Below are 27896 nucleotides of genomic sequence, written 5' to 3' on the forward strand. Positions count from 1 at the left end.
GTTCTGTCCTACGTTTGGAGAGCCCAAAAGACCACCAATAGGAGCAGTAGCAGCATGGGGTAAGGTGGGGGAGTAGACTAAAAGGATTAGTAGGGGAATGGGGCCCATACGGTGTTTCCGATGCCAAGGTCTGGGACATAGGGCAATGGAGTGTCCATCTATAGAACTAGATAATAGAAAACAGGTGGCTCGGATTCCTAGCGCCACAAGTAGCAATTTATCAAGTGATGTCGTGCCCCGTGGTACGAAAGAAAGGACAGTTACCTCTGAAAGGTCTCAAGGGGTGTTACAAAAAACGAACATGGAAGTCATGACAAATAGACATGAGAGGAAAACACCTGATGGCAAACAACTACCCAAGGTAGTCTTGGGGTTATACGATAGTGGAGATGACAGTCCAGATGAGGATGATTTGGTGAGTAATCCTATGTGACCATTTGTTATACCAGTAGCACTGGAAAATCTAACAAGCAAATTGAGGGGTCAGTATGGAGCATTAATCAACACTGGATGTACTAGATGTTTAATTAGTAAAAAAGTGGTTCATGAATTACAGTTAGCAGTGGAAGAACTGCCCAAACCTATGCATTTTGAACAAGTGGACGATTCATTATTAGGTGGGAGTCCTGCTACAATAAAGACAACCCCTATCAAACTAGAGATAAGGAGTCATTGGGAGTCTTTACGATTTATTGTAGTACAGATGAGGGAGGCACTAATTTTAGGTCTAGTATGGTTAGACAAATGGAAGCCCACAATATGGTGGGAAGACAGTTTTAGGAAGTTACGAATTGCAGTTGGTCCTATGTCCCCTCCATATGTAAATAATAGGGAAGTTGTAACAGCTATAGACAATTCTGAAGAACTACGTTATCCAGAGGAATATAAAGACCTGGCAGATGTGTTTAGTGAAAAGGAGTGTGAAACATTACCACCACACAGAAAAACTGATTGCGCCATTGATTTAATTCCCGGAGCAAAGTTTCCAAAACCAAGAATGTATGCCATGACTCCAAAAGAGATGGAGGAAATGAGACAATATATAGATAAAAATTTGGCACGTGGATTTATTCAACCTGGGAAATCACATATAGCTGCCCCTGTTTTATTTTGTGAGAAAAAAGATGGTGGATTACGTCTTTGTGTTGATTTCCGTGGGCTCAACGCTATTTGTATAGACAATGTATATCCTTTACCACTAATCAACTACTTGTTAGCAACCTTAGCGACTGGCAGGTATTTTATGAAATTGGACTTACGAGAAACCTACTATCAAGTTCGAATATGAGAAGGGGATCAATGGAAAACTACTTTTAATTGCCCCCTTGGAAGTTTTCAGTTTAACATTATGCCATTTGGGTTGCAAGGGGCACCCACTGTCTTCATGCAACTTATAAATGAAGTATTACAGGAACATTTATATCGTGGCATTCTAGTATATTTAGGTGATATTTTAATTTATACCAGAACAATGTAGGAACATGTGGCCTTAGTGAGGAAAATTCTGAAAAAATTATTTGACGCCAAGTTATATGTGAAACTTTCGAAGTGCGAGTTTCACTGTACGTCGTTGGATTATTTGGGGTACAGAATATCCAATAAAGGAATAGAAATGGATCCCAATAAAGTCAGAGCCATAGTTCATTGGAAAGAACCAAAAACACGAAAGCAATTACAAAGTTTTTTAGGATTTGCAAACTTTTACCAGTGGTTTATTCCTAAATTCTCACAAATTGTTTTACCGCTAACAGAATTGTTAAAAACTAAACATCAAGTGCCAAAACCCAGACCTACCGTGTTTCTCACATAATAAGGCCGGGCCTTTTTTTTTTTTTGAGCCCCGAAAAAATGGCTAGGCCGTCTTTTCGGGGGGTGACTTAATTCCCCCCCTTGCATCCTTGCCACAGCCGCTCCTAACGAGTGATCATGGCGAAGCGCAGAGAGCTCCCTACTCCCACCAAACACCTTTGCTGCAGACACCTTTGGCACCCGCCGCTGTTGCTTTCCCTTCTGCCCATTCTGCTGCCATGTTTGGAGTTGCCGCTTCCGTGTTTGGAGTGCCGCCGCCATTTGGAGCTCCAAACACGGAAGTGGCAGCTCCAAACATGACGGCAGGCGATCTTTTTATTTTGGTCCGCGCGAAGTTCAGAGCGAGCAAGAGAGGGAGACTGCGATGCCTCCATCCGAGATGGCAACCTCACTAGTGGATCACAATGTGGCTGGAAGCCCGAATCGGCGGGATACAATGGCAATCTTTTTGGAGCGAGAGGAAAGGGAGAGAAGAGTTGCGAGGCGTAATTTTCAGGAGGAAGTGGGTGTACCCCACGGCAGGGAGCCCAAGGAAGAAGGGCCGGTAGGCAACGGAGAGCGTCCCTTAGCTCCGGAAGCAGCCTAGAGACGCGCCCGGGAAGAGGGGCAGATGCTGCCTTGTAGTCCCCAAACCAACTGCATGCGCCGCCTTTAGTTATGTGCGCTCCGCTCTCTGGGCATCTCCGTGTGATTGTGACCCTGTCCTTTCCACCTGGCGCCCTTGCTGCTTTCTGGCTCTTTAGCGACCAGCTTCGCGTTTGGAGCACGTTCGCGTTTGGAGTTGGTTTGGGGACTACAAGCTCACTTTATACCATGTAAAGGATTACCTTTGGCAACAAAATTAGCCAACCTGTTTATAAAACATGTACATAGACTACATGGCACACCCAGGGGGATAATTTCGGATAGAGGTGTGCAATTCACAGCACAATTTTGGAGAGTGTTTGTATGCCTTTTAGGGTGCTCTTAGCTCTGCATACCATCCCTAAGGTCTTAGCTCTACATACCATCCCTAAGGTCTTAGCTCTGCATACCATCCCAGCAACAATGGTGCTTCTGAAAGAGCTAATGCAATGATTGAAAGGTATTTGAGATCATATACATCTTACCAACAGCAAGAATGGGCTGATTTATTTCCATTTGCTGAAGTAGCATATAATAATGCTATACATGAAAGCACAGGATATAGCCATTCCAGGTAGTAAATGGGATAGAATTTGTGCCAATCCCTGATTTACAATGTGATGAACAACAACCCATAAGTGTCCAAATGTGGTCAAAAAAAGTTCAGGATAGTTGGGATAAAGTAAAAGAGACTCTCAATAAAATAGCACTAGAATATAAATAACAAGCAGAAAAGAAAAGAAAAGAGTATAAAGCATTCAAACCTGGAGACTATGTTTACCTATCAACTAAATATATAAAATTACACCTAAATAGTTTTTGTGTTATCAAATACTGAAGCGAAGAGTGTCTTATTTTCTCCTGCATTTGTGCCAAAGAGTAGCTGAGACCATGCCTTGATGTGAGTGATGTTGAGTTGGCCAGACCCAGCCAGTCACATGACCACCAAGCCACACCCACAGAACCGGTTGTTAAAAAATTTGAATCCCACCCCTGCTTAGAAGCAGTTTCTTGCTATTAAAAACAATCACCTTAAAACCAGTTTTGTTATTATCAGAATAAATACAGATCGAACATTAAGGCAGGCACATCTTAGAGCAGGGGTCCCTGACCCCTGCTGCAAATGAAGCAGTACATACCATTCCCTCTCCTTCCTCCCCCCGCAAAGCTGGAAAGGTTGGGGATCACTGCAGGAGTGGGATTCTACCAGTTCTTACCGGTTCTATAGAACCCCTTGTTAACTTTCTAAGCAGTTTGAAGAACTGGTAGTTAGAAGAAATCTTTTGTTTTTTCCATTACGTTCTTGGCAGTATGCCTAGATTTATTGTCACTGAAGGAGGTTTTTTTCCCTTGATATTTTCTTAAAGGGGAAGGGTTGTTTTAAGCTTTTTACACTGCTGTTGGGAGGAAATACTCCTCTGGAAATACTTCTTCTTGGCTAGCTAGAAGGATTGACATTCAAACGTGAGTTTACATACCCTTTCTGAGTTTTGGTCTAAAACTGTTTTTTTGGTGAAGTTTAACTCTGTGCTTGGTGATGTTTAATCCTGTGTTTATTGATGGGATAATTTTCCCTATTCAGCTTTATTTGGAAGAAAAAAGATTAATCTCTGTTCCTGAAAAGAAACTGGTTTGAGAAATCTGCTAGTTCCTGTGTCTATTTGTTCTGGTAATTGGTTTAACAAGCAATAGCTACTGTTGTGATTTAATTATTTGTATTGTGTTTGAATTTTTTCCTGCATCATGGTTTCTTTTTCTATCTGGGGAGGGAGTCTTCCTTCACTGCTTTAGTGGCATCTGGCACTGTCCTTTTGGGGTGTACTTCCAAGAGGCAGGATGCAAGCTTGGCACTGATTTTTTTTACTGACTTCTGGGGGGCATGTGACCTTTCCTTAAATCTGGATGGTTTCCTTAGGATATCTTGTGAGGTGAGTGAGACCAGCTGGTGTCTTTAAGTGGTACAAATGGATCTAAAGATTGCTTTTCCCCATGTGCTCTTTCTGGAGAGTGTAAACGACCTCTCAGCTAATGGGTTTCACTTTATGAGCAAAAGTTGGCTGCTGATAGTTATCATTGCATTTTAATTATTTTAATTACTCAAGGTACTCTGGCACCCTGCCTGATTTGTAACTCTGGCTTGCAGGTATTTTTAATCTAATGATTGGTGTTTAGGACAGCTTTATGCAAGGAAAGAAGCTTTTTGTATTTTTGTACAGGTAATCCTTGACTTACAACAGTTCATTTAGTGACCATTCAAAGTTACAATGGCATTGAAAAAAGTGACTTATGGCCATTTTTCACACTTATGACCGTTGCAGCATCCCCACTGTCATGAGAGGCCAGGCGAGGAGAAGCGCCACTTGACGTGAATGATGTTGAATTGGCCACACCCACCCAGTCACATGACCACCAACCCACACCCACCAACTAAGCCACGCCCCACAGAACCGGTTGTTAAAAAATTTGAATCCCACCCATGGATCACTGTCTTAAAACAACTGCAGACAGCTGTATCACTGATGATAAATTCTGTGCACACCTTTCTTCTCTCTCTTCTCAACACACCAATATGAATTTTCCCTTAATTACTTTGATTTAGTAAACTGATCCAAATTCCTATTTCTATATCCATAATTCTTGTTTTGTAATATTCTTGGGCTGAGTGGTCCACAGGATGAAGGCTAATTTTATAGGCAGTCATGTTAACTAAAACAACTGAAAATCTGAAGTGATGATAATGCACTACTATGAAGCATAAATATACTTTGGTGCCAGTCTCCAGTGTTTAAATACAAGGAATAATAGTTTTTTCAAAGTAATGGACTGTACACCAACATTACAAATTTGCAGAATTTTCTTTGTACATTTTCAGACTTTAAATATATACCATATTGCCTCTTTACAAAAATATCATTTGGTTGCAAATAAAATATAAACTAAATACAATAAAGGAATTTTTCATTTGTATTTTTTTTTATATCACAGGGGTATTATTATTTTTGAAGATAGAGCCTACATTTTGGAGCCACTGGAAGGTGCTATGAGTGAACATATAATCTATAGACTAAAACACCCAAACCTAATCCTGGGTACATGTGGCCATCATCTCAATCTTACAGGCGTCACTTTGCGGGATACTGCACAGTTTATTGCACAGACATTTACTAGCAGAGTAAGTGACAATTTAATTTAATTTTTTCATGTTTTAGTTGATTTAATTTAGTTTTCTCACATTTTTATAGTATATATTCAGACAAATGTGGTGTTATGGCTCAAAATTGAGGTGCCAGCTGATAAAAGTATATGTGTTTGTCTGTTTGTTTGTAGAACTCCCAGGGAGAAAAACAGCCTCCCACCAACAATGCAGTGCAAGTTACTGTATATAAAGAGGGAGTAAACCCCACACCAGGACTGATGATATTATGTAGTTGGGTAATGAGATGTTTGCTAACAGACAACCAAGCTCAGAGAGCACCAAGGTCTTCATATTTAGATTACCACACTCATAATAATAGAAGATCAGATCCATAACTTACAAAAATAAAAGCTTACCTGCTGTGTATTTTGGAGTGATGTTCTTGAAAGTAACTACTTTTTGTAAGTGATTAATAATGATGAATGGACTGTTGTCTTTTAGCCAAGCATAGTGTCTCTTCTAAAATACTTGCTAAAAATTCCAAGTTCAGTATGTCAGATTGAGATGATTTGGAAATCACAGCTTTAGAACAAGAAATCAAAATTGGACTGCTCTATTTATTTGTAGGAATTGCAATAGGAATAATTTTTAACATGCACCACACTAAACACTATTTAATTTGATACAATAAAAGCTTTAAGTGATACATAATACATACTGTTGAAAGTTCCTTTAATTTTTTTAATTGCTAGAAAATGGATCGTTCCTCTTTTTTGAGCAACAAATGCCCATAAATCTTCAGCTAAGAAATTGATTATGCCACAGTAAGCAGCAAATAAGTGAGGACCTCTACACAAATAAAGCATGCAAATAAAAAAGAACCAGGAAAAATAAATGTTTTTTAAAACGCAAAGAAAAAGAATCAGAATATATAATATTCCCCATTGTAACTATGTGCATATATCTTAAAATAATTTTATATTTATAATTTCATATAAATTTATGTTAATATATATTTCACATTTTGGGAGTTGTTTAAGGCATGTACTTGTAAATGTATCACTTTTATTCATGAAAATATATCTGAATACAACAAGTGTATAAACAACTACACTGCTTTGTAAAGTAGGTGCTATTTGCATAGGTGGCGCAGTGGTTAGAATGCAGTACTGCAGGCTACTTCTGCTGACTGCCAGCTATCAGCAGTTCAGTAGTTCAATTCTCACTGACTCAAGGTTGACTCAGCCTTCCATCCTTCCAAGGTCAGTAAAATGAGCACCCAGATTTTTGGGTGCAATATGCTGACTCTGTAAACTGCTTAGAAAAGGCTGTAAAGCACTGTGAAGCAGTATATAAGCCTAAATGCTGTTGCTATTGCTATACATTGAGGTATAAGAGTGGTAGAATTCATGGAAATGTCCCATGTTTAGAGTATGATATGGCTGATGTGGTTGTTATAGCAACTTTTATAGTATAGAATGATCTATAGGTGATATGTTAATTTTGAAAAGTATCAAATTTTATACAACACTGAAGTATAAGTGAGTAATATATCCAGAATATGATATTTGAAATAACCTTGGTGCTTATTAAAGCTAAGGAAATTTTGATTTTCCTTGTACCTGGATGCCCAATCCGCCTTCAAAATGATTGGTTATTTTTTTTTATCAATAAATTATTTGTAATATTTAAGTTGCTTGGTAATACAGCACTGTGGTGGAAAGATATACGTGGAAATGTAGATCTTCTTAACACAATAACAGCTCTTATCTCATGCTTGTTTTGATAGCACAAAAGAGAAACTCTAAAATCCACCAAGTATGTAGAGCTCGTTATTGTGGCTGATAATCGTGAGGTAAGCAAAACTTGAAATTAAAAAAGATTGTGGGTATAAAAACATACACCGGGGGTGTCAAGCTCATGTCATCATGGTGGTGTGACGTGACGTATCACAACTTTTTTCCTTTTCGCTAAACCAGGCATGGATGTGGCCAGCGCGTAATACATCCAGTTTGCAGGCCATGAGTTTAAACCCCTGACATACATGTATTTATAAATTAATGGAATAACATTAATCCTATTCTGAATTTTCCACACAATGTTAAAGTAATAATCTGTCCCATTTGGACATTTAAATCTTTGTTGCATTGCCTAACTTTGAATCAGAGGGAATGGTAATTCTTGTGCAAATAAGAAAACCTTTATGGTATTGGTTTCTTTAGATCAGGGGTGTCAGACACAAGGCCCATGGGCCATATGCAGGCCTTGATGTGGTCGGATCCGGCCCTCAGGGCCGTCCTGGAAAATGTAAGGGGCCATTCTGTGTCACTTCGACCCGGTCTACCCAATGCAAAAAGGAAACATTGGGCCAGCATGGCTTCAGCCCAGTCTACCCAATGCAAAGAGGAAATATCAGGCCAGCATGGCTTCGGCCTGGTCTACCAATGCAAAGAGAACACATTGGGCCAGCATGGCTTCAGCCCAGTCTACCCAATGCGAAGAGGAAATATCAGGCCAGCATGGCTTCGGCCCAGTCTACCCAATGTGAAGAGGAAATATCAGGCCAGCATGGCTTCGGCCTGGTCTACCCAATGTGAAGAGGAAATATCAGGCCAGCATGGCTTCGGCCTGGTCTACCCAATGCAAAGAGAAAACATTGGGCCAGCATGGCTTCGGACCAGTCTACCCAATGCGAAGGGGAAACATGCCAGCAGTTTGGGAAGTGGTGTCAAGCTGACCACACCCACCCAGTCAGCCATGTCCACTGAGTAGACTACACACAGTGAGTGGCATCAAGCTGGCCATGCTCACCCAGTCAGCCATGCCCAGCTGGCCCCCCAAGGTCAACCACAGCCCTGATGTGGCCTCAATGAAATTGAGATTGACACACCTGCTTTAGATATAGCTTACCAATTACAAGTTACATTCAAGGATGCATAAATTGTTAACGTTTTGCTAAATAAATTCACAATAGATGGATGACACACTTCATAAAAATTAGTGGAAGCTGTGAATTGTAATCAGATTTTTTTTAAAAAAATGAATTATATCCTCATTTGCATTTTTCTACATTTAAAAAGTACTGATTAGTTAAATAGCAATATTTTCTCCCTGTCCATCCATGGCAAACAACTAAATATTTTTTCCCCTTTTGTACAGCATGAAGTGTCCCAATGAAACAATTGTGTGAGAAGCAGAATTAAAAGCAACATTTTCTTTAAATTTGAAAAACTATATTCTTTCACCCAGTCGGTTCTTCTTTCAATTATATAAGAATTCTACTTTATAAGCAGTAGAAAGTTGCCTCTGGCCTTTTTTCCATGTAAAATCACACTGGTGTTATTGCTTTTCTGAAAGTTAGCTTTATAAAGTTAGCTTTATAGAGCAATAAATATAATTGTTGATAATTCAAATGATTAAAAATCCTTTCTAGTTTCAGAGACAAGGCAAGGATGTGGAAAAAGTGAAACTGAGACTGATAGAAATTGCAAACTACGTTGATAGAGTAAGTTTTTCATTGGTGCTATAATAATTTCCTTGCCATAGAGCAGTCTGCTTGACTAACCAGTTGAGTCTAATCTTACAGTCAGGTCATCCCAAAGGTGCTTTTTCAGGAGATACCTGGACTTTCTTATTTTTCTTTGAAGATGTTTTTGCTTCTCATCCAAATTAACCTATACTATATAATCTATTTCATGGCCGTACTAGATTCAGACTACACAGACTCATCCCTAACAGTCTGTGCCTGTGTTCAACAGTGAAGGGACACGGCAGAAAACATCCTGCACAAAGCACAGCTCCACAACACAATCCTTTCAGCAGTTCCAAGAAGGCTCCCACACCCATTTGCACTAATCAGGTGATCCTGAGGACACAGATAAACCTCCAAGTGGCCTCAACGACTGTCTAAAAGGATGCATCATGCAAATGACCAGCTGTCTGCAAGGAATATAAATCCTTCCATTCCCCATCATCCAGTTAGAGCTGAAGAAACTTCTTGGATGAGAAGCGAAATGTCTTCAAAGAAAAACCAGAAAGTCCAGTTGCCTCTATATTTGGGACAACCATGACCTGGACAATTGAGAATCTTCATATATATTTACAATCAGGTCATATTAATACACTTGTTTATAGAAAATCTGTATTATATAAGAATACAAAAGCATGATAATTGCTGGACCAGATCATGACCTATCTGGGTACTCCAAGAAGGAGATGCAGATTCTTCTACTATTTCTGCTGCTCTTTCCCTGCAAGTGTTATTTAGATGCATACTTCAGCCAGCTCAGAGGTAGTAGTAGTAGTAGTAGTAGTAGTAGTAGTAGTACCCTGTTTCTCCAACAATACGGCCTCCCCCAATAGGAAGTCCCAGCATGTTTTATAGGCATGAAATGAAATTAAGCCCCTCCCCCAAATTAAGGCCTATATTAAAACATGCGAAATGGAGGGGAAATGGCTTGCTGTTAGGAAGTACTTTTGTTGCACACCCGGATATGGTGCTGTCTGCGTTGACCCTGATACAAAGTGCCCCACCAACGCCGAGGTCAACATCCAAGCCATCGCTGCCCGCCTGCCCGAAGATGCAAGGGGGGGAGTTAAGTCACCTCCAAAAAGACAGCCTAGCCATTTTTTCGGGGCTCAAAAAAAAATAAGACCCGGCCTTATTATATGAGAAACACGGTAGTAGTAGTAGTAGTAATTTATGACACACTTGACATAATTTCAAGGTGTTCCCTTGTATGTGTGCTATTTTAAAATGCTGTGAATCGATTGTTGTCTCTTATAATGTAGCAATCATCTGTGTAATTTGACACATATGCTGACACACAGCTCTTAATCAAATAGTACATTCTTGTACGCCATCAAATATTTTAGAAGGCATCATTTTTACTGACCGAGACAAGAAACTGTGTAGGAAGTTGTCCAATGAATTATTTAAAATGTCTTTATATAATTTATACATCAATAATTTGTCTCTTTTATTAACGTTAGGAGTTACGCAAATATACCTCCAGAATATTGATCTGGTTTTCTCATCAGTTCTACAGGCCATTAAATATTAGAATAGCCTTGGTTGGATTAGAAGTCTGGAATGATGTGGATAAGTGTACAGTAACTCAAGATCCTTTCACCACTCTTCACGAGTTTCTTGATTGGCGAAAGATGAAACTACTACCTCGTAAACCACATGATAATGCACAACTAGTCAGGTAAGCCTACCAAAACCAAAACTGGAACTTAAAATTTTAGATACATTATGTTGCTAGTGATATGACAAAAAGGAAATTGGTGAATAGAAAGCCAATGCATAGGCTATATATTGATAGAATCCTATACAGGATTCTAGAGGAATGACAATAATATAGAAAATCCTACATCCATATCACATCTCTATTAGTAAAATCCAAAATTAAGTTCTATATAACTGTTGTCCTTGTATTCATTATGTTTAACATAGTTTCTTGTCTTCCATTAGTGGAATCTATTTCCAAGGTACCACCATTGGCATGGCGCCTATAATGAGCATGTGCACCAAAGAGCAATCTGGAGGTATTGTTATGGTAAGTACTACAGGTACCAAGATTGATCCTCTATATGGTTGGAAAGAAATAAGCAGGGACAAAATAAAATACTCCTGTTCCATTTTCAAAATCTCTGCCTAATTTTTTTTCCAATTTTTTGCAGCTATTTGAATTTACAAATGATTGAATAGATGCTTCCATTGTAGCATTTTATTTGTACTTTTTACAAAAATGTTCTACCAAAACCAAAACAGCCACATAAATTGAAACTGTGCTATCTGTGTTTAATACGAAAGCCTTCCCAAAATATTTTTGAGACATGCTAAATTTATGTTGTGGTTCGCCAACAGCCAGTGCAGATGGCATCAAAATCGGACAGTGGGGAAGAACGGGGACCAGTCAGGGAGTCTTGAAAGGACTCAGATGAGGGTCCTGCATCTGATGCAGAGATGGGGCCAGGACCATCTGGGAGTGGGGTGCTGCCCCGGAGCCTTCGGAGTCTGGCAGCAGTGAGGCAGAAGACCCAGGGGAGCCTGTTCCCAGTGTGTCCATGCGCAGAGCTGCTAGAAGGCAAGAGCATTTGAAACAAAAGGGATGACTCAGGAGTAAGGCTGCGAGGTGATTGCCCCTCCCATAAGGCATAAAAGTCAGGCAAAGATGACAAAACCTTTGCAGGAAGCAAAGTCGTTCATTCGGTTCAGATTCATTGTTGAAGCTCTTTGTACTTCGGTTGTTGTTGTTTTTTGGTTCATTTGATACTTCTGTAATTGGCAGCACTTCACAGAAAAGAAAGGACTGTTTGAGATTAATTCTGGCTGGGAATTAAAAAATAATTCCCAGTGTTGCAATAAAATAAGTCTTGTTTTTAAAATAAGTGTGTGCATGGTTACGGTCTAGGAAGGCTTGGTCAGAACAATTTGCTGTTGTCCAGAGAGATGTAACAGACAACTTTTTAAGATAATTGCTTATTTTTTCCAATTCCCAATAATAAGCTTTTGTTATACTGACAGGTGACAAAGTACAATATGCTATCATAACTTTGAAAAAGCTTTCATATTAACTGTATTTTTGGTAGAAAATATTTTAATGTTGTTTTTGTAGCCTTTCCAATGTATATGTATGAATGAAAATGATAGACTTCGCTTCTATTAAATACAGTGTAGCCATGGATTTCAAAGAATTATCCTTCAGATATCAGCTGTTCTTTACCTGAAGATTTTGATTTATGTTAAAAATAACAGTAATGTCACAATATTTTTGTTTTCAGGCATAAATTAAAAATAAAATGCATGGTTTAAAGTATAAGTCCGGAAAGAATACCAAAGGAAGATTGAAGGATTCCACTAAGTGTAATTTAATAGATCTCCACAGGAACAGACAATGTTGAAATTGCTCAGTTAAGCCTCTAAATGTTGATGGGAAGTTGATTCAGCAAACTCTTATTTCTGAGAATTCCCTGTTAAATCCTGAAGCAGCATCGAGGAAGTGCTTCATTTAAGCCTTTACTGAAGTAAAATATTCTCTTGAAGACTTGCCCTGCCCTGCCAGAAACGGATAACTTCCCTTCTAACTGGGTAAAGGCATCCTTTGTCTTCATCCCTTCTTATTAAGAATACCAACAGTGTGCCGTTTAAATCAAGCATTTGTAATGTTCCCCAGTGAGCATAAAGTAAATTTATTTAAATATAAAACAATGCAAATTACTTGCTGGCTGAAGAGAGGCAACAGTACTAATATTTCTGTACCAAGTTACTGGTAGCTTCTGTACCAAGATACTGATATATCTGTATCAAGTTTTCAGTAATTTCCTCTTTTTTGAGCAACAAATGCCTATAAATCTTCAGCTAAGAAATCGGTTATGACACAGTAAGCAGCAAATAAGTGAGGAGTTCTATACAAATAAAGCACACAAATAAAAAAAAGAACCAGGAAAAATAAATGTTTTTCAAAACCCAAAGAAAAAGCATCATATCAGTATTAATTCCATGTCTTGTATGGTTAAAATTCTTTGTTTTCCCAAACTCAAACATATCACAATGTCTCTGAGGAGTATCTCCCACTTTCCCCATTTCCCTTTTATGCCATAAACAAACTCATTGCTTTAATTGGTTGGAACAAAAAAAAAACTCCCAGATTTTAAACTAACCCAGCAATTTCTCCCTCCAAAACATCTGCAATTGACAAGTAAGAACATTCGCAATCTGATAGTAACATGTTTAGAAACAATAGTGAAATCACAGCAATTAGTATTTGTATATTTTAACAGCTGATATTTTTTCAAGGAAGAATAACAGATGGACTCAGTAAGGAGATCTCAGTTTGAAAAATACTGTTAAATAATAAATCAAACTGTTTACTTTTACAGACATGTCATAACTGGTTGTATCCAGTGAAGAAAGATAATTACAGTACAGTATTTCAGAAGGCATAGTAGCAATATCAAGCATCAGATTTTGGGATTGATGCAAGTGAAGTAACTTTTAGTCCCTTAAATTGATTTTAAATATTTGGGAAAGGTTTCTTGAAGATGAGAAAGTAGTAGGAATATTAAGAAAAAGTGATGTTATAATTGTTAAGTTCATTACTTTAAAGGAAAATAAAACTGGGTGCAGTACATGTTTAGATTTTTTAAAGTGGATTTTAAAGTCTGTAAGTTAAATTGTTAGTAAAGCTAAAGGGGAAAGGACCTTAAGATTGATGGGAAAACATAATTACAAATAAGTCCAATGAGGTGGGGAAGGAAAACGACAGAAGAAATCAGACTATACAAAAAAAGTAAGTGAAAATCCGAAAATAAAAAGGACATTTATAAGAAATTCAGGGGGAAAAAATTATGAAGCAACAGAATGAACTGAAATTAACATACAGGGCTTCTTTTCACATAGTCAACTAAAAAGGGAAGAGAGTGAAAGTTTATAGATAATAAAGAAAAAAGAAAAACTATTCATCTTCTTCAACTCTCTCCAACAGTAGATTATGTGCTTCATCAAACAATTGTGAAGAGCAGGATTAATAAAAATGATCAGAGAATAACTATTTGCTTAGTAATATAACTGTTTACTTAGAGTTTAATTTCCAATATCAAATGAACTGCATCTAAATATAATGAAGAAATTATCCTCAGACAGTGAAGAAATTAACTGGTGCTACTATATTGTTATCGCTCAAATTCATTTATTAGTCTGGTAGACTGCCAGCTGACCAGAAGAGAACAAAAGTTGCCCTTATCTTTAGAAAGGAGAAAAAAGTAAATCTAAAACTGCAACTTGATAATTATACCCAAGATTGATTGATTGACTAATTGATTGTAATCTTTGGGGGTTGAAAGAGAAACATGGTTGTACAGATAGTCCTCAACATACAACAGTTTGTTTAGTGACCAAAGTTACAATAGCACTGAAAAAAGTGACTTATGACTGTTTTTCACATGACTGTTGCAGCATCCCCAAGATCAAGTGATTAAAATTCAGGTGCTTGGCGATTGGTTCAGATGTATGATACTTGCCATGTCCTGGGGTCATGTGATCACCTTTTGCAACCTTCTGACAAGCAAAGCTGTTGGGAAAGCCAGATTCACTTAATGATCATGTTTGCTAATTAAACAACTGCAGTGATTCACTTTAACAATGGTGGCAAGAAAGGTCATAAAATGGGCAAAATTCACTTAACAAATGTCTCACTTAGCAACAGATTTTTTTTTTGTGGTCAAAAGTCAAGAACTACCTATACAGTTCATTTGTAGAAGTAATTCTGAAGTCCCAGTTCGGAAGCACAAATGGAGGCATTGACAGTCCATTGCTGTAGTAATTGTAGATGTGATTCTGTGAGGCCACTCATGGTTTTCTATCAGGTTCTGGTGACTTTCTTCAAAGCTGGCAAAGTCTCATAGCAATAGCCCAGGGCCCACAGTGAGTTCTGTCAGCAGCTGGCTTAATTCCTTTGGCTGTATGTCACAGTGGTGTAGGGTTTCTTTCATAGTATCTTTGTAGTGCTTATGGATCTAGTTTGTCATTATTATATTGTTTGTGATATTTCATTGTATATCATTTTAGGTGACTATGATGTAGACTCCAGAGAGTCAGTTGAGACTGGTGGTATACAAATTAAATAAATAAATATCTATCAAAGGGTAAACATATTCACATCCAAAATTATGCTTAACAAATTGATGAAGAACTTTTCCCTTGGTAACAGCTACAGAAATGCCTATAATACACTTCTAAAATAAGCTACAATTCCTAAACACATTCTGAAATACACATCATTCATGTGAGTCTAATTAACACTTCAGGCTGATTACAGGGTAATGCATGCATATTTTGGGAATTGCTAGTTTTCCTCCCCACGTTCTTTCTTCTTGGCATCATCACAATTTTATCTTGTCTTTCTTTTTCTCTCCATGCCACTTTAATGTATCTATGATTCAGTGCTGATGTTTTAATATTGAAATGTTCTCGGAAAGAAATGGGTTTTGGAAAAAGCACCCATTTTAATAGAAATGAATCATCCAGAAAAAAATAATGAGAGGATAGTGTATTAAAGGAAGGTTTAGTATTCATCATTAGTCTGTTGTAATTACTTTTATAGTATTTCTTATTGCATTTGTAAATAACACACATAAATACCATTCAGGCTATTGTTTGGTTATTTTTAAATGAAACTTTGATGCTTTTCTAGGCCTTGTGATCTCTCATGTACATGAGATGATGAATGAATGAATGAACAAACGAATGAATGAATGAATGTTTATGAATAATCCAGTATCAAATATCAAGAGAAAACGTCAGAGAGAAAAAGACAAACAGAGAGGAAAGACTGCTCATAAATTATAATTTCAGGCTAAATACATGAAAATATCACATTGCCGATCTATTTAAATATTTTAAATTAACAGGTCAAACTCTTAGGTCATGGCAGGCAAAGCAGAAAAAAATATTTTTCAAATACAAATACCGTGTTTCTCCAACAATACGGCCTCCACCAATAGGAAGGCCCAGCATGTTTTTTGGGCATAAAATCAAATTAAGCCCCTCCCCCCAAATTTAGGCCTATTTTAAAATATGCAAAAATAAGGGGGAAGGGCGGGGAGACTTGCTGTTAGGAGCGCCCGGCGGGCCGGAATTCCTCGCCACCAGCTGCTCCTAACGGGTGATCATGGCCAAGCACAGAGAGCTCCCTACTCCCACCAAACACCTTTGCTGCAGACACCTTTGGCACCCGCCGCTGTTGCTTTCCCTTCTGCCCATTACGCCGCCACGTTTGGAGCTGCCGCTTCCGTGTTTGGAGTGCCGTCGCCATTTGGAGCTCCAAACGCGGAAATGGCAGCTCCAAACATGACGGCGGGCGATCTTTTTATTTTGGTCCGCACGAAGTTCAAAGCGAGCAAGAGAGGGAGACTGCGATGCCTCCATCCGAGATGGCAACCTCACTAGTGGATCACAACGTGGCTGGAAGCCCGAATCGGCGGGATACGATGGCGATCTTTTTGGAGCGAGAGGAAAGGGAGAGAAGAGTTGCGGCGTAATTTGCAGGAGGAAGTGGGTGTACCCCACGGCAGGGAGCCCAAGGAAGAAGGGCTGGTAGGCAATGGAGAGCGTCCCGTAGCTCCGGAAGCAGCCTAGAGACGCGCCCGGGAAGAGGTGCAGATGCTGCCTTGTAGTCCCCAAGCCAACTGCGTGCGCCGCCTTTAGTTATGTGCGCTCTGCGCTTGGGCATCTCCGTGTGATCGCGACCCTGTCCTTTCCACCTGGCGCCCTTGCTGCTTTCTGGCTCTTTAGCAACCGGCTTCGTGTTTGGAGCACTGCCGCTGTTTGGAGCTCCAAACGGCGGCGGAAGCTCCAACTGTGGAAGCTCCAAACATGACGGTGGGCGATCTTTTTATTTTGGTCCGCCGAAGTTCAGAGCGAGCATGAGAGGGAGACCGCGATGCCTTGCTAAAGAGCCAGAAAGCAGCAAGGGCGCCAGGTGGAAAGGACAGGGTCGCGATCACATGGAGATGCCCAAAGCGCGGAGTGCACATAACTAAAGGCGGCGCACGCAGTTGGCTTGGGGACTACAAGGCAGCATCTGCGCCTCTTCCCGGGCGTGTCTCTAGGCTGCTTCCGGAGCTACGGACGCTCTCCGTTGCCTACCAGCCCTTCTTCCTTGGGCTCCCTGCCGTGGGGTACACCCACTTCCTCCTGCAAATTATGCCTCGCAACTCTTCTCTCCCTTTCCTCTCGCTCCAAAAAGATTGCCATCGTATCCCGCCAATTCGGGCTTCCAGCCACGTTGTGATCCACTAGTGAGGTTGCCATCTCGGATGGAGGCATCGCAGTCTCCTCTCTTGCTCGCTCTGAACTTCGCTGACCAAAATAAAGATCGCCCGCCATGTTTGAGAGCTGCCACTTCCGCTTGGAGCTCCAAATGGCGGCGGCACTCCAAACATGGAAGCGGCAGCTCCAAACGTGGCAGCGGAATGGGCAGAAGGGAAAGCAACAGCGGTGGGTGCCAAAGGTGTCTGCAGCAAAGGTGGGAGTAGGGAGCTCTCTGTGCTTGGCCATGATCGCCTGCTAGGAGCGGCTGTTGGCGAGGATGCAAGGGGGGAATTAGTCACCCCCGAAAAGACGGCCTAGCCGTTTTTTCGGGGCTCAAAAAAAAATAAGGCCCGGCCTTATTATGTGAGAAACACGGTAATAAATCAATCAGGGATACCTGGTCTATTCACTCCAAAGGAAGCAATGGGAGCAAAACTGGTATGCTAGAATGCCATTAACCCTCTGGATTGCACCTAACCGTAGGAGAATATTGTCATATTGGTTACAGAAGTGCTGGAAAGTTATGCTGCATTGTGAAAATCAGTGGCTTTATTTAAGTTTTTCTCTGGATACAGAGACAAAAACTGGCTTGTTAAAGACACAAGTTGCATAAAGAGTTAATTTAGCAACACCTGCATATTTTTCAAATAGGTATTGCAGGGCTGATACATGATCCTTGGTTCTAACTACTGTAAAGCCAGCTTATTCTTCCGGGTCTGTCCATCCACTTTGATAAATTCATAAGAAGGTGTATAGTGTACAGTTATTACTTAAGTAGACTAAATCTTCTGTAATTAACAGAATGAGAACATCTATTTTTATGGACTGGGGTTCCTGTGGCCAAACCCCAGTTTCTGGTATATAGAATGTTTGATTAATACAAAGTAAAAAAAATCAGTTAACATAAGTGCATCCCACAGTAGATTTTATTAATTCTTGCCATATAAGATCACAGTTTATTATCATTATTATTGCACATTCCAACAAGATGCATAACAGTCAATTAATTTAATTAAATCATCAGAATGTAACAGACAACCAATACAAATCTTTACGATAAAATTTAGTGGCTAATCAATTGGTAGTTGTAAATCTTCTCCTGTGATAGATAATCAACCCTTAATTTCCCATGGCACAGTTGTCAGGAGCTTCCAAGTGATGCAGTCCCAAATGACATTTAGAAAGTGATAACAAAGTCTTCAGAGAAGAAAAGAAGAGAGGGATCTATTCTCTTCAGAGAGTCAACACTTCTCCGACTCTGCTTTTTAAACACAGACGCCTCAAAACAAACCAGATTGTTGCCTCTTGACCAGCCTCAAAACAAACCAGATTGTTGCCTCTTGACCATTCCTTCTAGCAAAAGCATCTCAATAAAGATTGAGTCAATCTTTGTTTGGTTGTCTTTTTTTCTTATCTAGGCTCTGCAGCAACTTTTCAGAATTCTCACTTTTTAGGAGCATCCCAGAGGTGGTATTCAGCAGGTTCTGACCAGTTCTGGAGAACTGGTAGCAGATATTTTGAGTAGTTCGGAAAACCAGCAAATCCCACCTCTGACTGGAGATTTTACAGTATCCTTCCCTGCCATGCCCACCAAGCCACGCCCACAGAACCAGTAGTTAAAAAAAATTGAATCCCACCACTGGAGCATCCACTTGAAGAAATAGTTCCTAATTTAAACAGTTATCGTTAGAATCTGGGTCAGTCACCAGGACCAGAGGTTTAGTCTTCTGAGCTTTCGGAGTCATGCTGCAGCCCATCCTCAGGGAACTTCTCTCTTACCAAACACATTTTGGCGTGAGAACAGTTTTTTGAGGATGGGCTCTAGCATGAGTTCAAAAGCTCGGAAGCCAAAAGCCCAGTAACCAACCCAGATTGGATCCTGCAACATTATCCTAAGATATGTATATTTTCTTTCATTCATGGTTATTGTTAGGCCTGGCTTCTGAAGGCAGAGTGTGGCAGCTAATAATTCAGCTGCACCAATAATTGACATTAATGTTCTTTAAATCTCTCCAGGCTATATAGGATTTCTGATCGTTCATGCCTTGATGGTATGCCAAAAGAGTTAATCAGCCCGGTTTCTAAGGTGTCATTTAAAGAATTTTCATTAGACAGAGTAGCTGCTTAAACTTGGTTGTCAAGGTCACAGATAGTACAGGAGCACTGGGGACATTATCAATTGGCACTATACCCATGTAGTTAATATCAATGTCATTTGCAACAGCTGTCTCGTTTGAAATAACCAACAGGTTTATTTTCTCATTATGAAAACAACCATGGTGGAATAATAATAAAAAGTTACTGATAAGGTTGCAAAAATAATCAGTCAATAAACTACTATTACAAAAAGGTATTCATTTTATACAATTTGGACGGCAGGACAGTTAATATGAGAAGATTCCTCTTTCTGCCAGGGTGAGATTCTTTTTCCACTCATGCTTGGCAACCATTGGATTGCTTTCAAACCAGTCTGATGATATTAGCAGCAAAGGAGTGGATTCAGTAATGAACACATGCTTTCCAAGAGAACCAGTGACCTCTATTAACTGTATTAGAGAGAACCTGTAATGTGATCTGGTTAGATTGAGCCCAACTATTTTGTTTTGGAGTTGCTTTTATTTTTGTGAATATTTTTATTCAGTCTTAACTTGGGAATCAGTTAATACGTAGTTATCCAGTATGTCATTTTGCTGAAGGCTTCAGTAATCTTGAACTTTTACAAAAGCTGTCAGCCTATCTGAATGTTTTTTCACAAACGTTTTGAAGTACCAGTAGTCCTTGACTTGATTGTTTAACGAACATTCAAAGTTATGACGGACTTTTAAAAAGCTACTTAAGAACCATCCTCGATGTTACAACAGTGACACTGCCCACACCCACGGTCACATGATTGCATTTTGGGCATTTGGTAGGCAGCCTGCATTTACAGGCAATTGCAGAGACCACAATTATAGGACTGTGATTTGCAATGTTTTTTGCTGGTTTCAGCACTTTTTGCCCATTTCCAGCAAAAAAAACACCATTTTTTTTTGTGGTCTCCAGTAAAAAAGCAGCCATTCAGAAGAACAGATTCGCTAAATGACCACATGGTTTGCTTAATAACCAGGTGATTCATTTTATGACACCACTAAATTCACTTTACAAACATCATAAAACCAGTCATAAAATCAAGTCCGCTGATGTCTCTGCAATAACTTCTGACCAAAATTCTGGACTCCATTTGGTTGTAAGTCTTTTAGCGTCTACATCCAGAAATAACCATGACATTTATGACATGATCATATTACAACTACATCTTCCTTCAGAAATAATATATCTTGTTCATTACAAAGGGCGGAGAAGGGTCTCCAAGAGATGATTAGGGGGCATTTAACTGTATCGGGCAAGGCAAAGTAGAGAAGCAGAAGACAATGTATTTTTCTGTGATCATTTCTCCAGGAAAGAAGATAGGAGGTGGATTATACATTGCTTCTACGATTCAGGCACTGATTCCCATTCCAGAAACATTGTATCTGTTGGAAAAGAATTTAATTAGTCTTCCTTGTTTGCTGTTTGCCTCTTATTAGTTGTTTTTTAAAGGAAATATTGGTGTGTGTTTTTATTTCTTTGTTGGGTTTGCAGAAATCAAAGTGCTTGGGATGTTTGCATAATACTGTCCTTTCCATTCTCGGTATTGTCAGGATGCGCATATGTGCACCTCAAATAAATAAAACCAAACACTACAGATCAGATTGGAACAAAACGTACGCCCCCAAATGGTAAAGCAATACAACAATAAAAACAAAAGAACAAAAGAAAAGGGGAACATAATGAACTATCCCAGCAGCTGCACAATGATTGTTATTTTTCACCCACCAGCTGTATGGATGGTACAAATCTGCAAGCTATTGTAGAGGTGAAGTCTAGTGAATTAAAAGCTCAAGAGCCTGCACAGAGCTGCACCGGGCTAAGTTTGGCACATTGTGGTCATCCTTGGGGAGTCAGGGGCCATCAGGTGGCTTTAGAAAACCAGTCCAGGATGGAGACACAACAGTTAAAAACTCCCTTGCCAATAGCTTCACGTATTTGCATTTGCTGTTAGCTTGGTAGTATTAATAAACTTAGGAAGGAAGAATGATGGAATACTTTGGCTGCAGTTCACCAATTAATTAAATCAGAGTACTTGGTGCCAAGCCAGTAGATTTTGTCCTTTAAAACAACTTGGGGGAACTGGCCAGTAGCATTTAGCACAAAGCCTGTTCATGGTGGTGAGAGCACAGTGTCATAACACATACTTTAGTGACAGCATGGCAACCATGCTGTTCGATCAATATATATACAATAATGATGTAAGGAGAATCCAGTTATAAGGTATTTTGTGAAGTGAACTCCCTGACCCATTTTTTTGTTGGCTATTGTCAAGTAAAATACAGTATATTGCCTACAAAGGGCTTTATTCACAGGTGAAATGAAAAGCAGGTAGAGTTGCAAAATAGGAAGGAAGGACAGCAGCATAATTTACAGTTGGCTGAAAGGAGAGCTTTAGGACAATGCAACTCTAGGCAAAGGTTCCCCTCACACATATGTGCTAGTCATTTCTGGCTCTAGGGGATGGTGCTCATCTCCTTTTCAAAGCCGAAGAGCCATTGCTGTCCGAAGACATCTCCGTGGTCATGTGGCTGGCATGACTAAACGCTGAAGGCACACGTATCGCTGTTACCTTCCCACCAAAGTGGTGCCTATTTTTCTACTTGCATTTTTACATGCTTTTGAACTGCTAGGTTGGCAGAAGCTGGGACAAGTAACGGGAGCTCACTCGTTACACTGTGCTAGGGATTCGAACCGCCGAACTGCCGACTTTTCTGATCGACAAGCTCAGCGTCTTAGCCACTGAGCCAATACTAGAGATAAACTTAAATACACTCATATAAAAGATAGTGTCTGTCAAGGAAAATAATTCAATCTAACCCTCTGAATTCAACCTAATCACTGATACATATGCTGGAACACTTTGTCTTGAATCCTGTAATACAGTACCCCTTCCAATTGTTTCAAGTGTTTTATTTTTTGTTCTTTGAGCTGGTCTTTTTGTCCCTGCCTCCCTACTCTGAGATTTAAGGCAAAACAGAGTAGCAATCGGGTGTGCTGGGAGGATGGGGCAATCATCTGCCTCCTATATAAATCAGCAAATGTAAACAAAAAAAGGGGGGGAGCAGGACTTTGATTGGCTTCTTAATGTTTTGGCTTCTTATGCAGATAACCCTGATAACAATCCAGTTCTAAGGCAACTGATTACAAAACCAGATAGTGGAAATGGCTCTACGGTCCAATTGTTCAATTTGATTCTCAAAACCTGATTTGATTGTAAACTTTTAAGGTCCATGCTTCATTGAAACCATCCTAATTTGGGGCTCAGTGGTTGGAATCATGGATGATTTCAGGTTGATGACTATGAAACATTTTGTAAAATCTATTAACAAGGGAAAACAATTGAAAAATGGAAGGAAGAGAGTGGGGGTGAAACAGACCAGAAAACATGAGCATACTTCCGGCTTCCTGTAATTTTCTCATCAACATGGAAGTTTTCAATTGTTTGCTTAGAATGTCTTTGTGTAATAATTTTGCTGCATTTTGGTACTTCCTGCTTTGCAGAATTTGGTCTAGATAACTATTAAACCTGTATTCAGAAGGCATCAAATAGTTCTGATTTCCTACTTGATGATAATGATGCTGTCTTCAAGCTATATCATTCATTGCTTTGCTCCAGATGTGATACTAACTTTGCTTTTATTTATTTCTGTGATTATTTAAAAGTATGAGCATTCTTACGTTAAAGAAAAATCCAGAAGTATGGTTTGGGGCTTGGTTTGCTTCTTCTTCTTTTTTTTAAACAGACTTTATTCAGTTTTCACATTAAAAACAAAAATCTCTTTTTAGTGGACAACATATTTCCGGGTCATCATCTTTACATACAAATATGACAGAAATTATACATTGATATATGCATACTTAATTCTATTATTACCTTTTCCATTCCAAATTTTCAGTAAGGAGAGAAACAAACACATTAATTCTAGCCTCTTTCATTAATTTCAATCAATTTTGTTTCATTTCAATTATTTCAAATATAATCCTTTAGTATTTGTTTTTAAACATAAAGATAAACAATATATATTTGCCTAATAAATAATAATAAGGTTTAATTCTAAATTCTTTCATTAATCCCAATCTAAACATTTTTAAATTTCATTTCAATTATTTCAAATATAATCCTTAATATTTATTTTAAAAATAAAAATAAACAATATATATTTAAATGCCTAATAGTGGTAATAATGAAGTTACCAATGTCTCTCCTTGCTTTTAATAGTCTATATTAAACTTATTAAACTTATTAATTTAGCTGGTTCTTTAGTCTGTCACATTCCCTTTCCATTACTTTTTTTTTTATAAATTCTAAATTAATACAGATCTTAACACACCCTCACAAAAAGAAAAAAGAACAAGTATAAGTTTCCCCTCTTTTACTATTTTGAGTGTGACACCTTAATGATTAGAATATACCTTTATTCCCTCATCTTAATTCCCAATAAACCATTAGTCATTACATCTTCTCAATTGGATTCCACAGCATATTTCCCCCCCCCCCTTTAATAAGAGTTATCAGTATCTATATTACCCTATTTTCTAAATATTTTTAATTGCAGAAATATTCTTATTACCCCTTGTCACCCTGCAGAATCCCCCTTTTAATTCATCAACCATTATCTCTGAAAAGGCAATTTCTTTTCAACATTTTACTAGTTCTGTGTTTCTCTCTTTCACATGCGTGTTTCTTACTGCTTCTCCTCCCTCTCTTTTCCCCATAACTTTTCTCATTCCAATTTATCTCCTTAATATCTTCCCTTCCCCTTTTCTGCTGAATCTTCCTGCCTTTTCTAACTTCACAATTATTCCCTCTTTTAATTGCTTTCTTGAAATTCAACTTTTTAACCTTCCTTCTTTCCCCACTTCTTTGTAACGTTCTTTGTGTTAATTGTCCATTCAAAATGTCTTCTCCTTGAGTCAATTCCTGCTCCTCTGAGAATCTTTCTTCTTGTTCTTCAATCGCCATTTCCATTTTTTTCTAGCACAGAGCAAAGTGATTCGCCTCTTTCCTGTAGTAATTCTCTCATATTTTTAAGTTCCATTTTTAAATCCCAGAGAGATATCATCATTCTTATATTTTATGATCCTTAAAGTCCACAAAAAGAAACCACTTTTACTTTCCTTCTTTCTTCTTTCAATTTTTTAAAGTTCTCAGCTATTCCAGTCCAGGGTTTATACCAAAAACATCAATCAGTCCCACAAACAATCTTTCCTTCCTTGCTTTTTCCTTTATTCTGGTTCTACTTTCACTTTCTAAAATTCTTACTTTGTTTCAATATTTCTGTAATGTTATATCCATATCAGTTCATTCAAAAACAAAATGTTTTCCTTTTTATTTGAACTAAATTTTTATCAAAAGGTGACACTCTCCATTATACGAAGTCTTCACTTTTTTTCCCCCCTGTATTTTTATTTAAGGTTTTTCGAACCTCAATATTCCAACACAATCCAGTCTCCAATTGGTAAACTTTATTATTATTATTATTATTCTTTGACAATCTTAAGTCCAGCTTTAATTTTATACTTGATTATTCCCAAATTATTTTAGTCCAATTTCATCAAATCTTTAATTCCAGCTTCTTCCTTTCCCGGTTTGAAGCCCCATTTAGCTGTCAAAAATATTTTCCTTTTTTTCTCTGTCTCTTTGTAATTTCGCTGCTCACTTTTCTTTTCTTAAAAATTCTATGTTACCTTAATCCCGGGGTACTTTTATTTGGTTATATTGCCCAGTTGTCCCGGTTCAGATGTTATCCACCTCTTTCTTCCCTCCTGCACAAATCTTAGTCAATTTTAGACCATCGCTGCAGTCGTCTTCGGGAGGAAAAATAACCAAGCGGGGGGGGGAGATGCGGCTCCCCACAAACAGGCTTGCTGTTTCCTCTTACTCCGCTGCTCCTCCAAGGCAGTTTCAGCTCCTAATCAGGATGATTGGGGCTCTCCGACGAAAGAGCACGAACGATAGCCGCAGAGAGTTGCAATCTACCGCCCGTCAGCGAGGAGGCTCCGCCTTCTTCAGCTGGGGCTTGGTTTGCTTCTTTAAAATGTTTACTATTTTTGTACATATCAAAAACAAATGGAAAAACCACATAACAATATATCTTCAATCTTTTTTTCTAGTTGAAGTGGAGACACTTTACAACACTCTTTTCCACCATAAAACCCTTTTTAGTTGAAGTTGCGACACTATAACATTATTTTTCACTATATTTCTTAATATAAGGAATAATAATATTAACAATTGTTCATTAAATAAATCAGAAATTCAGAGTTTTTAATTCTACACAGATCTGTCCAAGTTCGGGGTGTGTACGGTTTTTCTATCTGGGGAGAATTTGACCCATTCTTCCCAGAATGTGATTATTCCCAAGTATTTTATAATTTCCCATTCCTCACATAAACAAGTTTATGATTCAGATTATAATTATAATTCAGCCCTCCAGATATTGAGGGGCTCTGGAGCCATATCTAAGTTACATCTGAAAAAGTCTTTCTCGTGATGCTGTTGTTGCAATCCTTCAACTTCTGGCACTCATAGGATATATTAAGAGAAAATAAAACATTTACTAGCCTGAAACTGGCATATTCATTTCTTTTTCATCCTGACAAGTGTCGAACAGAGTTCATGATCCAGTGGTTTCTCTGCCATGTTTTTTTTTTCCTACTGGCTGCAGAGGATAATAAATACTACATAATGTGGTTTACAGCATACAAGTATTTGAGTGCTTTAAAATAGAAATTGGTTTCACTTGTTTTACAGCTGTCTATAGACCCAAGAAAGTAATTATATTGAAAATAGATATTAGAGTTTACTAATTTAGCATAAACTAGTAGCCTCGGTGATGCTGGAATTTCTTCTTTCCCTCTTTATAACCACGATGGCGCAGTGGTTAGAATGCAGTACTGCTTCTTCTCCCTGCTGGCTGGCTGGCTGCAATTTGGCAGTTCAAATCTCACCAGGCTCAAGGTTCATTTATCCTTCCATCCTTCTGAGGTCAGTAAAATGAGGACCCAGATTGTTGGGGACAATATGCTAACTCTGCAAACTGCTTAGAGAGAGCTGTAAAGTACTATGAAGCGGTGTATAAGTCTAAATGCTATTGCTATAAATTGAGGTAGAATTCATGGAGATGTCCCATGTTTAGAGTATGATATGGCTGATGTGGTTGTTTTTGGGCTGATGACTGGGTTCATGGGTAACAGCCCTCAAGACCCATGACAAATCCTATTCAATGCAATACAATGAATGGGAAAAAAGCAGTACCCTTCCCCCCCCCCCCCCCAAAAAAAAACCCACAACTGAAGATAATATTTGGCGACTTCATTCTCTTAAAAAAAACCTTCAAAACCAAATTGGCACAACTGAATGTATTAAAATTACTATCATAAAGTTTTGGATGAAATACATCCAAATAATTGTATTCATTCAAATGATCAAAAAATAATGTTTTTCTGAATTGAAAGGATGTTTTATTTCATCTGTCTTTCATATGACAGTTTATTCATAATATTATCAGAAAATTATGAAATATGAACCACTAATATATTGGAAATGTCTTTTCTTTAGATTTTAGACAGTTCTGAACATCTATTCTCAGTGCTCAAAAGAGTGCTTGAGAGATTATGAAGAGGACTTCTTTTTGAAGAGTACAGTTTGAAGAACCATTTGAAGAATAGACATTTAGAAAAAGTTATGCATAATAATTACTGACTTATAGCCAAGCGTTCATTTATTATGGTGGACTGACATTTGAAATGAGACACAGGGAAATGTCTCTGAGAAAATGCCAGCCCTGAGTGAACTCAGGTAGCAGTATTTATTGAGAAAAAATACAAGCAAATATACAGTATGCATATTCAGAAAACAATGACCTCAACAGGAGATTACTTCACCAGCATGAGAACACACAATCTTGGAAAGTCCCAGATGTTACCTTGCTAGGATGAGATCATACAGCCACGGAAAGTCTCATGGGAAAGTTTGGAAAGTCCCATGAGAAAGCACAACTGTGTACCTTGAACTTTCACCCATTTTCCTATTCCTTCTAAACTTGCAGAATCAAACAGGATGAGACACTCATGAGCAAAGGTACTCCTACCCCCACCAAGAATGCCCACATCTCCCTAGACTTACTGCTAGTATTCAAAGGCCTTACAGAAAATGATAAAATGATTAATAAAATATATTACCACATTCCCTCCTTTTTTATTTATTCAAAGATAGGGGTGTTTTAGTGGCATAGTACACAGTTCCTCATGATCTGATCCCACACGCTGGAAGACTGAGGTACACATTTGTAATAGATTAGGAATACATTGAATAAAACAACATAATAAGATACATATAGCAATAATAATAACAACCCCTTGCAATAAGGAGCGAAA

General features: G+C 38.5%; 1 protein-coding gene and 1 long non-coding RNA gene across 2 annotated transcripts in view; one reads left to right on the forward strand and one right to left on the reverse strand.

Annotated features, from left to right (window-relative positions):
- The window catches only part of ADAM12 (ADAM metallopeptidase domain 12), a 294207-nt gene that overhangs the window by 177093 nt on the left and 89218 nt on the right, over positions 1 to 27896 (forward strand). Inside the window, exons 6-10 of the mRNA XM_087964323.1 lie at positions 5419 to 5605; positions 7359 to 7424; positions 9003 to 9074; positions 10610 to 10779; positions 11046 to 11130. Of these exons, the coding sequence (XP_087820449.1) occupies positions 5419 to 5605; positions 7359 to 7424; positions 9003 to 9074; positions 10610 to 10779; positions 11046 to 11130 (580 nt within the window). The remainder of the gene's footprint in view (positions 1 to 5418; positions 5606 to 7358; positions 7425 to 9002; positions 9075 to 10609; positions 10780 to 11045; positions 11131 to 27896) is intronic.
- Positions 23885 to 25294, reverse strand: LOC148130856 (uncharacterized). Its single transcript, XR_015749380.1, has 2 exons — positions 25206 to 25294; positions 23885 to 24767 (listed from the first exon to the last, which is right to left on the reverse strand). It is a non-coding gene; the product is annotated as an uncharacterized LOC148130856 (long non-coding RNA).

Source organism: Notechis scutatus, chromosome 4 (assembly GCF_049901735.1).
Source record: "Notechis scutatus isolate UNSWTSFEM ecotype Mainland chromosome 4, rNotScu1.2, whole genome shotgun sequence".
In the NCBI taxonomy this organism is placed as follows: Eukaryota; Metazoa; Chordata; class Lepidosauria; order Squamata; family Elapidae; genus Notechis; species Notechis scutatus.